General features: G+C 37.6%; 1 protein-coding gene across 1 annotated transcript in view; it reads left to right on the top strand.

Moving 5' to 3' along the window:
• GOT1L1 (glutamic-oxaloacetic transaminase 1 like 1) overlaps nucleotides 1-12,829 on the top strand; it is a 334,074-nt gene that overhangs the window by 201,756 nt on the left and 119,489 nt on the right. Inside the window, exon 7 of the mRNA XM_044083046.1 lies at nucleotides 5,490-5,655. Coding sequence (XP_043938981.1) covers nucleotides 5,490-5,655 — 166 coding nt within the window. The remainder of the gene's footprint in view (nucleotides 1-5,489; nucleotides 5,656-12,829) is intronic.

Below are 12,829 nucleotides of genomic sequence, written 5' to 3' on the forward strand. Positions count from 1 at the left end.
TGTTGGTAAATCAGGTGTTAGGTTATGCTAGTTTATACTGGCATCATCTAGTACAATGGTTTCAGTGAGAATTATAGCTGATATCTGGAGAGGATATCCTCCAATACTGGGATGTTTTGGCCTGGGAAAATATATATTACTGGATGCATAGACATTTTGCATTGTTTATTTCTAAGAAGTTGATAAGTAGTTCAGCTTTTTTACATTTTGGAATAGGGTTTGAGTTGTGAAGTTCAAATGGTTAGGGTAAAACAATAATATTCCTGCTTTTTAAGAGTTCTGTCTGCCCTGATTATGTTATACCCAGGAGGGAGAATTTCAGAGTATTTTATATTGGTTTTAAGAAATGCTTCTGTGGCAGCCAAAACATCAGGAGTTTGTTGTGCAACCCAGGCCTGGAAATCAGCTATATTATTGCAGATACTTCTAAAGTTAAGTATGTCTAAATTTAGTTTTTTGGTTTGGGTTTGTTTATTTGTGAATGAGAGGGACCTGTATTAGGGTAGATGTCTCCAGAAAGCGAGAGGTACGTAGAGAAGTGTTTTAAGAAGACAGGATTGATTAGGGAAATTTGAAAGTCAGGTTGTTAGACTTTATGTGCAGAAGTTTGAATTTTTGGGGAGTTTAAGATGATAATATTAAATAAGCTTGGAAAGATGTTAGAATAGCTTGGAGCACATTTAGATTTAAGTGTAGAGGTGGGACAGTACTTTGATATATATTAGGTACTATTTTATAAAATGAAGTCATATGTGAGAGAATAGAAATGGATATTAGTAGGAAGATGAGTAGTAGGAATGCTTTTTGAGAGTACATCATTACCGTCCAAAGTCTAAGAGGATCAGCTAGGTAACTAATGAAGAGAATAAGACAGTGTTTGTAGGTTGGAGACAGAGTGTTTAAGGGGATGGAATATGATGTATGAGAAGGGAAAAGAAAGAAAAACTCTGTAAGGTTGGGGTTATAGAAGCTAGTATATGAGATTTGTATGTTGATAGGTTAAAAAGATGAGTGGGTGGAGCTGGATTGGTATAAGTTTATATGATGTGTTGAGGGTGGGAACTGGGAGTAGAGTAGCTGAGTGAGCCCAAGCATAGTAAAGGCAAATGGACTGGCTTGAACCAACTAGACAAGGTCACCAAAGTGGAGAAAAAAATGTCTTTTATGAAGGCTGCCAACACTGATAAGTGTAGAATTCAAAGTAAAAATAAGAAAATACATTTTTCAAAATGAAATAATGAGAGATTCTTTACATAGGGAAAAAAAGTGCTGTCTGTCTTTTGTTTTCCATTTAGTAGCCTATTCAAAAACTTAGATAGTATGGGAAGTCGTATTATTATGGCACAAAATGTGTGCCTTCATAGTCTATTTATAAAAAAAGCACGTATTCATATAGTATAAAGCCTGAGTTTGAAGTACAAAAATATGGGTGGTTAACAATGGTCATCCTTCTAGCTGATGACTGCATTTTTAAGGTGGTCTAGGGCACAGTGCTATAAGGGAAATTGAGAAATTGAAAAAAATGCCTGGAAATTATTCCTAACCCTATATTTAGATGTCAGTCCTTTGTACTTTAAGATATTATTCTCTGCAGGACTTTTGAAAGCTTGAAATGCAGTGTCATTGAAGTTTTTAAAAACTGTGAAAGAGATTACTTCTGTAGAGAAAATTAGAAAGTAGAAGTAATTAAAAAGTAGTAGTAGTCTGGAAGTCATTGGGAAGAGTTGATAACATTATTTCATTAATAGGGACGTGTATCCGTTTCAAGGGATTAAAACAGCATCTATTACAGTATGTGCAGTACCATAGCAGCGACAACCAGGGCAGCAGATGGACTGCTAGTTATAATGGTTAAACAGCAGATAATATAGCAATATAAGGCAAAACTGCTGTCTTATCTAGGTCATGTTAAATGAATCAGCCTCATTACTTCTAGATAAACTATGCTACGGTACTTGTAGTGTAATTAAATAAATTTAGTGTTGTGCTAACATGCTACCCTAGATTATTCATAACTTTCTAGTCATTGGGAAATCAGTTTAAGAGAAACCAACTCTATAACTAATCTTAGAGAATTACTGCTCATATCTAGACAAGGCCATCACTACAGAGCCTACCTGAGCTTCAATGAAAAGAAGGAAACGTGACCTAAACACATCTGGTAAAGCTTAAGCAGGAATGAAATAATTATCTAACAAATGGCACAGTCACAAGCAACAAACAGTATCAAGCTATATAGCCAGTAAACTTATCATAGAATCACCAAAGGACAAGTCTTCATTAATTCAAGTGTGATATAGCATTCGTGTTCATTGGAACATAATTACTGAAGAGCGTGGTCATCTTAAAAAACACATTGGCGTAATATGACTATGATGTATCAATGCTTCAAAATCGTAATAGTGGCAAATACAATCTAATTGTACAAAAGGTTAGATCACGGGTCATTCACTTACATTAAATGATTCTATTTAATGGCTGGAAGAGGCAAGCAAGGACAGAAAGACGGATAGAAGAAAAGGTTGGGTTTTAAAAATGGTGTGGGAGGGGTACCAAGAGAAACATATTATCTGATCATAAAGCAGTTAGATATGGTCACCCATCTGGAGACTTCCGACATTGGTGAGTATAGACTTCACAGTAAAACAAGAGGTAGCTAGTTTATCAAACTATAAATGCAGTGACGCTAAAGTTTTTTAAAAGCTGGGAATAAGGTTACTTCCTCTAAGTAGATGGCAACCCTTTGTGGTTAGGAATGCTATTATTATCTGCAAAGCTTTTGCAAGCTTGAAATGCAGTGATGCTGAAGATTTTAAAAGCTGTTAACCAGGTATGCAGACTGGTCTAAGAATCATTTTCAGCCACAACCTGGGCAAAACACAAAGCATAATAAGAGGAAGTTTTAAAAAGAAGTTTGCAGTTTTGAAAGAACAAAATATAAAGTAGTACAATAAAATATTTACAGACATGAGAAAACAGATACATTTGTGGAATACATAAGTTAATTAATTTTACAGTCATGAAGAATGGAACTGGTATTTGTAGTTCTGTAAATATCTCATAAGACAGGTAAACTTTAATGTCAAAAGTATAAAGGAGTTTTCTTAATCAGAATTCTGACATCAGTATACATTTGTCATTATCCTTTTACTAAGCATCATAATACATCATTAACAAACATTCAGGAGGAAACAGACCTCCCTCTTTTAGATTCAGAGCTAAACACTCCTCTGGGCAAAAATTATTTGCCAGTATGACCCTGCGTGAAAGGTGTTATTACTTATATTACTTATATAGTAACTAAAGAGAATAGAGGAATGTAAGGTTCAAAGTAACATCACTAATTCAGGATGTAAGCCATATCATGTTATTAGTGTTGAGATATGCTCTGGGTTTCGGAAAGTGTTACAGCAAATAGTAAGCCATATCAAGAGCTGCCAGTTCCTTGCAGTAACCATTTCCAATTCAGAGGCCATCCTACTGAAGTGATTTTTCCAGAAGTGGAAGCATGACCACAGAGCGCAGTCCTGCTGGCCATGGCAAATCTGAATGAGTAAATCCAGGGGCACAGCTAATACACATTGGTCATGTGATCTCCCTCAGAAATACTTCCAGGGGCACAGCTAATACATATTAGTCATGTGCTCTCCCTCGGAAATACTTCCAGGGGCACAGCTAATACACATTAGTCATGTACTCTCCCTCGGAAATACTTCCAGGGGCACAACTAATACACATTAGTCATGTGCTCTCACTCGGAAATACTTCCAGGGGCACAGCTAATACACATTAGTCATGTGCTCTCCCTCGGAAATACTTCCAGAAGCACAGCTAATACACATTAGTCATGTGCTCTCCCTCAGAAATACTTCCAGGGGCACAGCTAATACACATTAGTCATGTGCTCTCCCTCAGAAATCCTTCCAGGGGCACAGCTAATACACATTAGTCATGTGCTCTCCCTCAGAAATACTTCCAGGGACACAGCTAATACACATTAGTCATGTGCTCTCCCTCAGAAATACTTCCAGGGGCACAGCTAATACACATTAGTCATGTGTTCTCCCTCAGAAATACTTCCAGGGGCACAGCTAATACACATTACTCATGTGCTCTCCCTTGGAAATACTTTCAGCTACTGATCTTCCCTGCTGAGAGATTCAGAGAATAACTCATCTGTGTAATTTACCACACCTGTCTGAGAAATTTAACTGGGTCAAAAAAGGCTGCCACCCATTGAAGTTAAGGAAGAAAGCCACATTATGGGGGTTGTGAGAGTGTTTGTATGTGTATGGCAGTGTGTGTGTATATGTCTTTAGGGACATGAAAGGAGTCAGATGACTGTGTTTGTATGAGTGTATGTCTGTCTGGGTGGTCACAGTGGTGGGTTTGTTAGGGAATCACGTGTGAGTGCATGAGTGCGTGTGTTTGTGTTAGAGTGTTCATGCAGGTGAATGGTTAAGCATGTCTGTGAGTCCAGTAAAGTGTGCGAGGAGATGTAATATTCAGTGTGTTTGTGTGTGGAGTCATAACTCTCAATGTCATTGGCCAAGAATAATACACAACCCAAAAATAATGACAGATAAATAGCTGAAATCAAGGACAATTTTTAAATCTTACTGTAATTCACTTAATAAGTTAATAGCACAACATACATTTTCTAAACAATATGAAATAAGAAACGTTAATGTCTGGCATTATTGAATGACTAATTCTTGGTGATTTACCAGAAACTCTAAAACTGTATGAGTGCAGAGCAAATTTGTGAACCTCATATGGAGATTGTGCAAAATTCTGGATAGTTGTCTGGTGTTTGTGCCTGTCAGATGAACCGGCCACCAGAGGACACTACCCTGCAAATTGCTCTAGCACAAGTGATAAAAATAAGTGATTCAGAGACATACAGATTAGCTGACAATGAGGTCTTCCTCGTTTTCACTAAAGTTGTCTCAAATCATTTTTTCTTTGATCATATAAACTGACCTATCTGAAACAGGGACTTTATTTGACTGCAGTGCTCTTTTTTCTGAGTCCAAGGGATAGAGACCGTAACCAGCTTTTATAAAAAAGGACTTGCAATGTTTTCTGACTCTTTATACTTCTTAATATGACTGGGCTATTCTTTTTTTTGTTTTGACAAGCTTGTATTAAAAATGGAAGAGACTTAGAAATGGATTAACCCAGTCAACAGAACATTAACAGAACATAACAAAATAAACAAATAGAAAAAACAGTTCTATTAGTATTTTGTAAATAAAGCATGAACTGGAGCCAAGGATGTGTGTACTGTGTTTATGATTTCTAGGACTAATGGACTTGTACTTTGGTAGCAATGAGTAAATTATCAGAAAGTTATTACACACAGTAATTTTGCTTTCTTTTAGATATTTATTTAGAATTGGGGAGAGATGCTTTTCCTTCAGCAGTCTGAAAATTATGACATAGTTTGGATTTAACTGCTAATGCTCATTTTGCTTCTCAATCTATAGATGAAAGAGTAGGAAACCTCACTATAGTAATGAAAGACAATGACACTCTTCTCAGGGTTCGATCTGAAGTCGAGAAGATTGTGAGGGTGGTATGGTCTAGCCCTCCTATGATGGGGTCCCGAATTGTAACAGCAGTGCTAAATAACCCTGCTCTCTACGCAGAATGGTGAGTCTAAAGAATAATTTTTCAGTCCGTGTTTACTGTTATCTTTTGTACTTCAGACTAGATCTTTCTTTATTAACACACATACACAAGACCAAGGGTAAATGCAATACACATGGTCTGTTAGCACAGCAATCAACCACCACATTTTGGAAGGTGGCAGGGAAATGGAGTGTGCTGAAGAAACTCATGCAGAGAAGAACACACAAGTGATTTGCAAGCAGTGAGCAGAAGTTAGAAATGAACCCTGGACTGTGTGGCACGGATCTTAAATACTGAGTCACAATGCTGTGCTTAATTATTGACGTCTATATTCTTACAATACTCTTAGATTTAATTTCTTATCCTGCCTTGGTCTTTGTTGTAGCAAATCCCATAACTGAGACCCCACCTCAGCCCATTACTACCAGCCACCTTCCTGACATAGACTTCCTCATGTGACCTGAGTCCTCCCCAGCTGAAGAATGGATGGATGCAAGAGGTTGTCTCACAACTTCCTTTCTACATCTGGCTTTCAGTTTTGCTGTCAGTGGTAATTTTTTTGCGGGTGGATGGACTTATTACTGCTTTTTCTGTTTAATATCCCTGCAGACTGTGTAGGCAGGCATACACTAAATTGTCATTATGCCTATAAAATAGATTCATACATGTTCTTCTGAAGTACATGGTTCACATAATTTTCCTTACTCATTACTAATTGGTGGTGGCTTGCACCCCACCATTCTTCAACCCCCCTCCCCCATAACGAAAAGGAAATAGTCTCCTGGGTTGCTGTCCTTCAAACTATGCACTTTTTCGGCCTGTAGCAAACTTGAGTTAAAAACAATGAAGCTGAACATCATGGAACTTCCTGAACAGTGTGGCCAACCAGAAGTGAAATAGTTCTGGAACATTAGCTTCTTTAAAGGACATGTGGTGGTGCTGCGGTAGCGTTGTCACCTCACAGTAAGACGTTGTCCTGTTCACTTCTCAACTAGAGTGTCTTCTGTGTGGAGACTTGCGTGAATGGGCATACCTTCATTGAAGGTTGTGCGTCAGGGCTGGCAACTCGGCACGTAAAACTCTACTGCCAATCATTAGCGGACCGGAGTTCCACTGTGGCGACCCCTAACTGGGAAATGCCGAAAGACACAACAACTTAAACTTGAACAGTGTTCAATTGGATGTCATGGGATTCAAAGCAAGCTTTACAGGACATAATTATTTTGCCTGCTGACATAACTAGACTTGCATTATAATCTTCCTGCACATAGTTTTCTTTCTCTCAATGTTACTGAATCCACTGATTTCTTATTGATGCTGTTTCATATATTGCTTTGTCTTCCAGTGAACAGTAATCTAATATCATTTAACTATTCTGTCTTTGGTGATTCCTTTAATACCATGTGAGTCAGATACTGTGTACTATAATGCTACCAGTCAAAAATATTGCTGCAATGATATGAATTGGGAAGAGGTTGCATTGTAACTGCTACATCTACAATGGCATTTGGCATGGGTGTCATTTTTTGTATCATGTCTATTTATTCAATGGTACTTGTATGTATATTTGAGGTAAGTGTCATAACATAGAAGGTTATGATCAGGGATACAATTTTAACCATGTTATTATGAGCGCAACACACGAATGTCATGATATTCACCTCAAGAGTGAAACTCAAAAGGTGAATCTTGGCAAGAATGCTGGGAACACATAATATGAGGTGGTACAACCAGAAGGTATACCAGAACCATGAGAACAATGAATTATAAAGCTATTTAATTTGCAAGTATAACTTTCACAACTAATGCTGCTTCTACAGGCATAAAGATAATATATCTAAAACAAGCAAATGGTTCTTATATATAGATACACTAATTAATGATGATAAATAAACATGTAACTTTTATTCATCAAGTTAAGAAAGACAATTTTTACATACAACTGCTTGGAAATTGTAATACTAAAGATTTAATATATATGGCCAAGTGTACTAAATGTCCTTTTTATACTGGAAAAACAAACCAACATTTTAAAGATCAAATTAGCAGCGATATATCTGACATAAGAAGAGGTGTTGAAACTAATTTCTTATATAAACATATATGTAATACAAATAATAGCCATCATTTTAGGTTTTAATATTAGAAAATAGTCGCACATCCTTAAGAGGGGGTGATATAATTAATATGACTGCCAGACAAAAAAATACTTGGATTTTACATTTCAGATTGTTATCTTCCTGGATTAAATGACTTGCTTAAACTGAAGTCAGAGTTCAAGTTCCTTCACAACTGTATTAAATGATTTTATTACGGTTTAGTAGTTTGATATGTTATTAATGTTCTTTCTCTTTAAATTGTGGATTGTTTTATTAAGTGTTTATTTATCATCAGTAATTAGTGTATCTATATATAAGAAGCATTCGCTTGGTTTAGATATCTGTTTTTTATGCCTGAAGAAGCAACAGTAGTTGTGAAAGTTATATTTGTGGATTAAACAGCTTTATAATTCATTGTTCTTGTGGTTCTGGTATGTCCTTTTGTTCTACTAGTTATTTGTGATTCTACCAGATTTATTGACCAGGTTTTCTTGTTATTGGTTAACCCATAATATTAGGTTGCAGTTGAGATCCAATTATAATTCTTTGTAGTGCAGGGAGATTTATCTCATGTACTGATAGTTGCAAAAAAAAAAAAAAAAAAAAAAGGAAAAAAGAAGTGTGATGTGTTTTGATGGATTTCAAAGCTGGTAAAGCACTTAGTAGGCGATGTTGAACGTCAGGGAATGAACAACAGGGAGAAACAAAGGTATTTTGACTTTTACTGTTTCTAGTGTGGGACCTGATCTTAAGAGTGCATGGGGGGTGCTTAACAATTGTTAAGATCAGATCATATGCTACTAAAGAGCTTAACTGGTTTGTCTTTTTCCTGATATTGGAGCATAATCACAGTGTTAATGCACTAGAGAATATTACTAAATATATGGGGGACCAGAACTGGTATTCAGTATGTCTTTTACTTGTTTGTACAGAGTTGAACTAGTGGGCTCTAGCCACAATTCTGAGTTCAGATACCAGACAACTAGAAGCTTCTGAGCTTCCAAAAAGCCAATGGTTACCTGTTTATGTTATTTTTTGCTTATTAATACTATTTACTGCACTTCTTACTGCCTGATGCCTACTTTTATGCTGCATTTACTGTGTACTAAACTACACTGTTGTATTGCAATTGTCTGCTTTACTGTGCCGGTAAAATCACATTTTATTGCTATTTTCACTGTTTACAAAGCGTTTTTGTTGTTTTCACTGTTTAAATATTTTTCACTGTTTTAAAGCTATCTGTTCTTGTTTTCCCACTAAGCAGTGTTTAAATAACTGATTTGTTAACTGTTTAAAACATTCTTTAGAGTCTCCTGGCTGATCTTCTGCTGTTTGAAAAGTTTTCCCACTAAGCAGTGTTTAAATAACTGATTTGTTAACTGTTTAAAACATTCTTTAGAGCCTCCTGGCTGATTTTCTGCTGTTTGAAAAGTTTTTTTTTAGTGTCTCACTGCTATTTTTTTGTTGTGTTAAACATACTCTAGTGTTTCTCATTGAAACTAGGGTAGCTAGTAACTGTAGTATAGTCCAGATACAGGCTTGCTGCTTCTGGAACTGTTTGTAGTGGTTCATCTGTTCTGAGCATATTTTCCAGGCCATCTTAGATTGGAAGGGGCCTATCTGTACTTTTGTGAGAGAACTGTGCTGATTGGGACCTGTCTGGTAAAGGAAAGCCAGTCTAGGGTTTGAAATAAGCATTCTTATTGGTCCTTTTCAATCTTTTTAGAGTTTTTTTTTTTTCAAGTTTTTAGCTTCTAGTATTTAGGTCCTGCATTTGGAAGGTTTCTGCTTGTTTGAACTGAGCTGAACTGAGGTGGGCTGCTAGCTACAACTCTGAGCTGAGATACCAGATGACTAGAGGCTTCTGTGCTTCCAAAAAAACTAAGTTGCCTGTTTTATGCTTATTTATAGTATTTACTGCACTTTTTTATTGCCTGCCATGTACTTTACTGTGTACTAAACTACACTGTTTTACTGCAATTGTTTGTTTTACTGTGCCTGTAAAATCAAATTGTATTGCTATTTTCACTCTTTAGAAAACTTTTTGTTTTCACTGCTTGTTAAATATTTACTGATATTTGTTCAGTGTTTTAAAGCTATCTGTTCTGCTTGTTTTGGTTTTCCTGCCAAGCAGTGTTTAAATAACTGATCTGTTAACTCTTTAAAGCATTCTTTAGAGCCTCCTGGCTGCTTTTCTGCTGTTTGAAATGTTTTTAGTATCTCACTGCTATTCTTCTGCTGTGTTAAACATTCTCTAGTGTTTCCCACTGAAACTATGTAGCTAGTAGCTGTAGCATAGTACAGATACAGGCTTGCTGCTTCTGGAAGTGTTTGTAGTGGTTTGTTTTTTCTGAGCACGTTTTCCATGCCATCTTGGACTGGAAAGGGCCTATCTGCACTTTTGTGAGATAATTGTGCTGATTGGGATCTCTGGTAAAGGGAGTTTGGTCTAGAGCTTAGAATAAGCATCCTCATTGGTCCTTTTCAATCTTTGAATTTTTTCAAGTTTTTAGTTTCTGATATTTAGGCCCTGCATTTTAGCAGGTTTCTGCTTGTTTGCATGTTGTGCACCAGTGCACATTGTTGCACAATTGTGTGCCAAAGCTGGACAGTTAAATTCAACAAATTTTCCCTAAACCCAGGTAGAAATATTCATCCAATGAGCTCCTCTGTGACAAATTTTGAAAAGCCACCCTAGTGACAACAGTCTTCAACCTAGAATTAAGGACAGTTGGACTATCCTTGTTTCTCCTGCCACCCTTGTTGACTTGGGTCTCTTTAGGCAGTGTAGCAATTGCCACATGTACACAAACAACCTTCTACTAATAACACACTCTAGTACAGAGTGCGGGAGATGTATTTACACCATGAATCTAGAATCCATGCTCTCTCTCATTCAAAACAGTAATGAGGATAAGGTTGTCAATTCACCCACCACTACATATGCACATAGTAACAATATTCATACACATAGTACGCATCAAACATATAAATCCACATATGCAGAGGTTCTCTCTAAAAACTTACTGAAACATCAGAGACCTCCAAAACAAAAGACTGCTACAGCTAACACAGTCCCCACAGCTCCCATGACATAACATATCTCTCAACCACACAGTGCAAGAAATCTGGACAAAGCCAGAAAGAATGGGGGGACAAAGGCCCAAAAAGGGACAGAATTTAAATATTGTTCCTATAAACTTGGAGAGTTGCTAGAATAACAATTTTTGCATAATTATGTATTTTTTGAAGAATAAAGTCTAAAATCAAATGTCTCTCATTATGTAGTATTATTTAGTGACTTCAATCTTCAATGGTTTGCCAGAAAACAATAAATTTTATGAGGAACAGACAAAAAATATGTGGCAAAAATCTGGACATTCTTCGAAAATCTGTACAGTTGAGAGGTATGATAACACCACCAATGTCTCACCCACCAAGCCTGTAAGGCATAACACTCAAAAACCAAGTTTTCTTGTCATTGGAGACTCAGTAGTGAGACACATGGATGTCCCACTCTCCCAGGCTGGACAAAGAGAAAGTTATGTTCAACTGCCTGTCTGGTGCAAGAATTCATGAAATCACCCATGCACTCAGGTCACTCAGCAACAAGTGCCGTTATGACTCTTTCATAGTTCATGTTGGTGTGAATGACCTGAGACGTACCTCATTGGACTATATGAAGAGAGACATGCTGAGCTCTGAGTATGTGTTCATAGGTTCATAGGTTCATAGGTTCATACTAGGCTATCTGCCCGAGGGCATTTACAAGCCTAGCCCATCGTTTTGTGGCTTACGCCACCCCTTTAGTATGGGGAACTATACCCCTTATTTTGCTGTGCCTCTGTCGAGCAGTGACACTGAGGTAATCCCTGGGGTATATCTGCGATCTCCCATCCATTGGTCAAGATTTCTCTTGAACAAGGCCAGCGAGGTGCTCTGCCTCACATGTACCGGGATTTTGTTCCACAGCATAGGGAGTCTTTGGGTGATGAATCTATCCCTCCAGCACGTCCTATTAATAGCCGTGTCGAGGTTTAAGTCTCCCGCCCTTGTGGCTCTGATGGATCTAGATTTTTTGAGGTGAAGCATATTCATCAAATCTGGGTTTGACATGGCCTTGTATGTTAGGCATGTATGTCCCTAGCCTTGAGCAGCATACTACCCTCACCTAAAAATGATTCCATGGTATAAACAAAAAATGACTGATTTCAATAATTGGCTTAGTTTTTGGTGTCATTCAAAGGGGATCCAGTTCCTGTCAGCCTGGGAAGCCATGGTTGACATACCTCACTGCTTTGCCAGAGATAGTTTGCACCTGGCACTCCTATTCTCTTGCTGCTGGCAAAGGCTCTTGCCTCCCCCATAGTGCCTTTTTTAGGAAAGGTCTCTAAAACAACATTACAGACATGAAATTAACCAGTCAGAACAAAAGAAGGGTCAAGCTGCTAAATGCTAAGAGCTTAAACCAAAAACTGCACTCCCTGGGAGCACTTATGTCACTAGAAGATGTAGATGTCTGTGCAGTCACAGAAACCTGGTTCAAGACCTCAGAGAGTTCCCCAGCCTTGCAATGCCTTCCACACTTTTAGACCACAAAATGAATGTGTGGAAACCAAAGAAGGCAGTGTTTCAATCTATATTAGAAATAAATTCACCTCTCATCTAGTTAGACTAGATAACTCCATAGAGTTACTACAGGTTTAGGTTACAGTGGATAGGATTCCCATTCAAGTCATAGCCAGTTATAGACCCCCTCCATAGGTCATGACACCCATGAAGCCTACTTGTCCAAACTAGAGACAATCCAAATTTTACCGAGCACACTGGCTATGGGGGATTTCAATTATCACACCATTAACTGGGAAACCTATGCTAGCCCTAACTCGCTAGTGCAAAAGATCCTTGACTTTATTATTTCAAATTCCCTGGAACAAATTGTCAATACCCCGACAAGAGGAACAAACATTCTAGATCTGGTCCTCACCAACATGTCAAACATGTGCACTGTCACAACTGTCAGACCCTCATTAGTTAAAACTGATCACAAATCAGTCATCTTCAAGCTGGCAGTAACACCAGAACTCAAAGTGTGA

Source organism: Protopterus annectens, chromosome 9.part0 (genome assembly GCF_019279795.1).
Source record: "Protopterus annectens isolate FY-2018-M chromosome 9.part0, PAN1.0, whole genome shotgun sequence".
Taxonomy (NCBI): Eukaryota; Metazoa; Chordata; order Ceratodontiformes; family Protopteridae; genus Protopterus; species Protopterus annectens.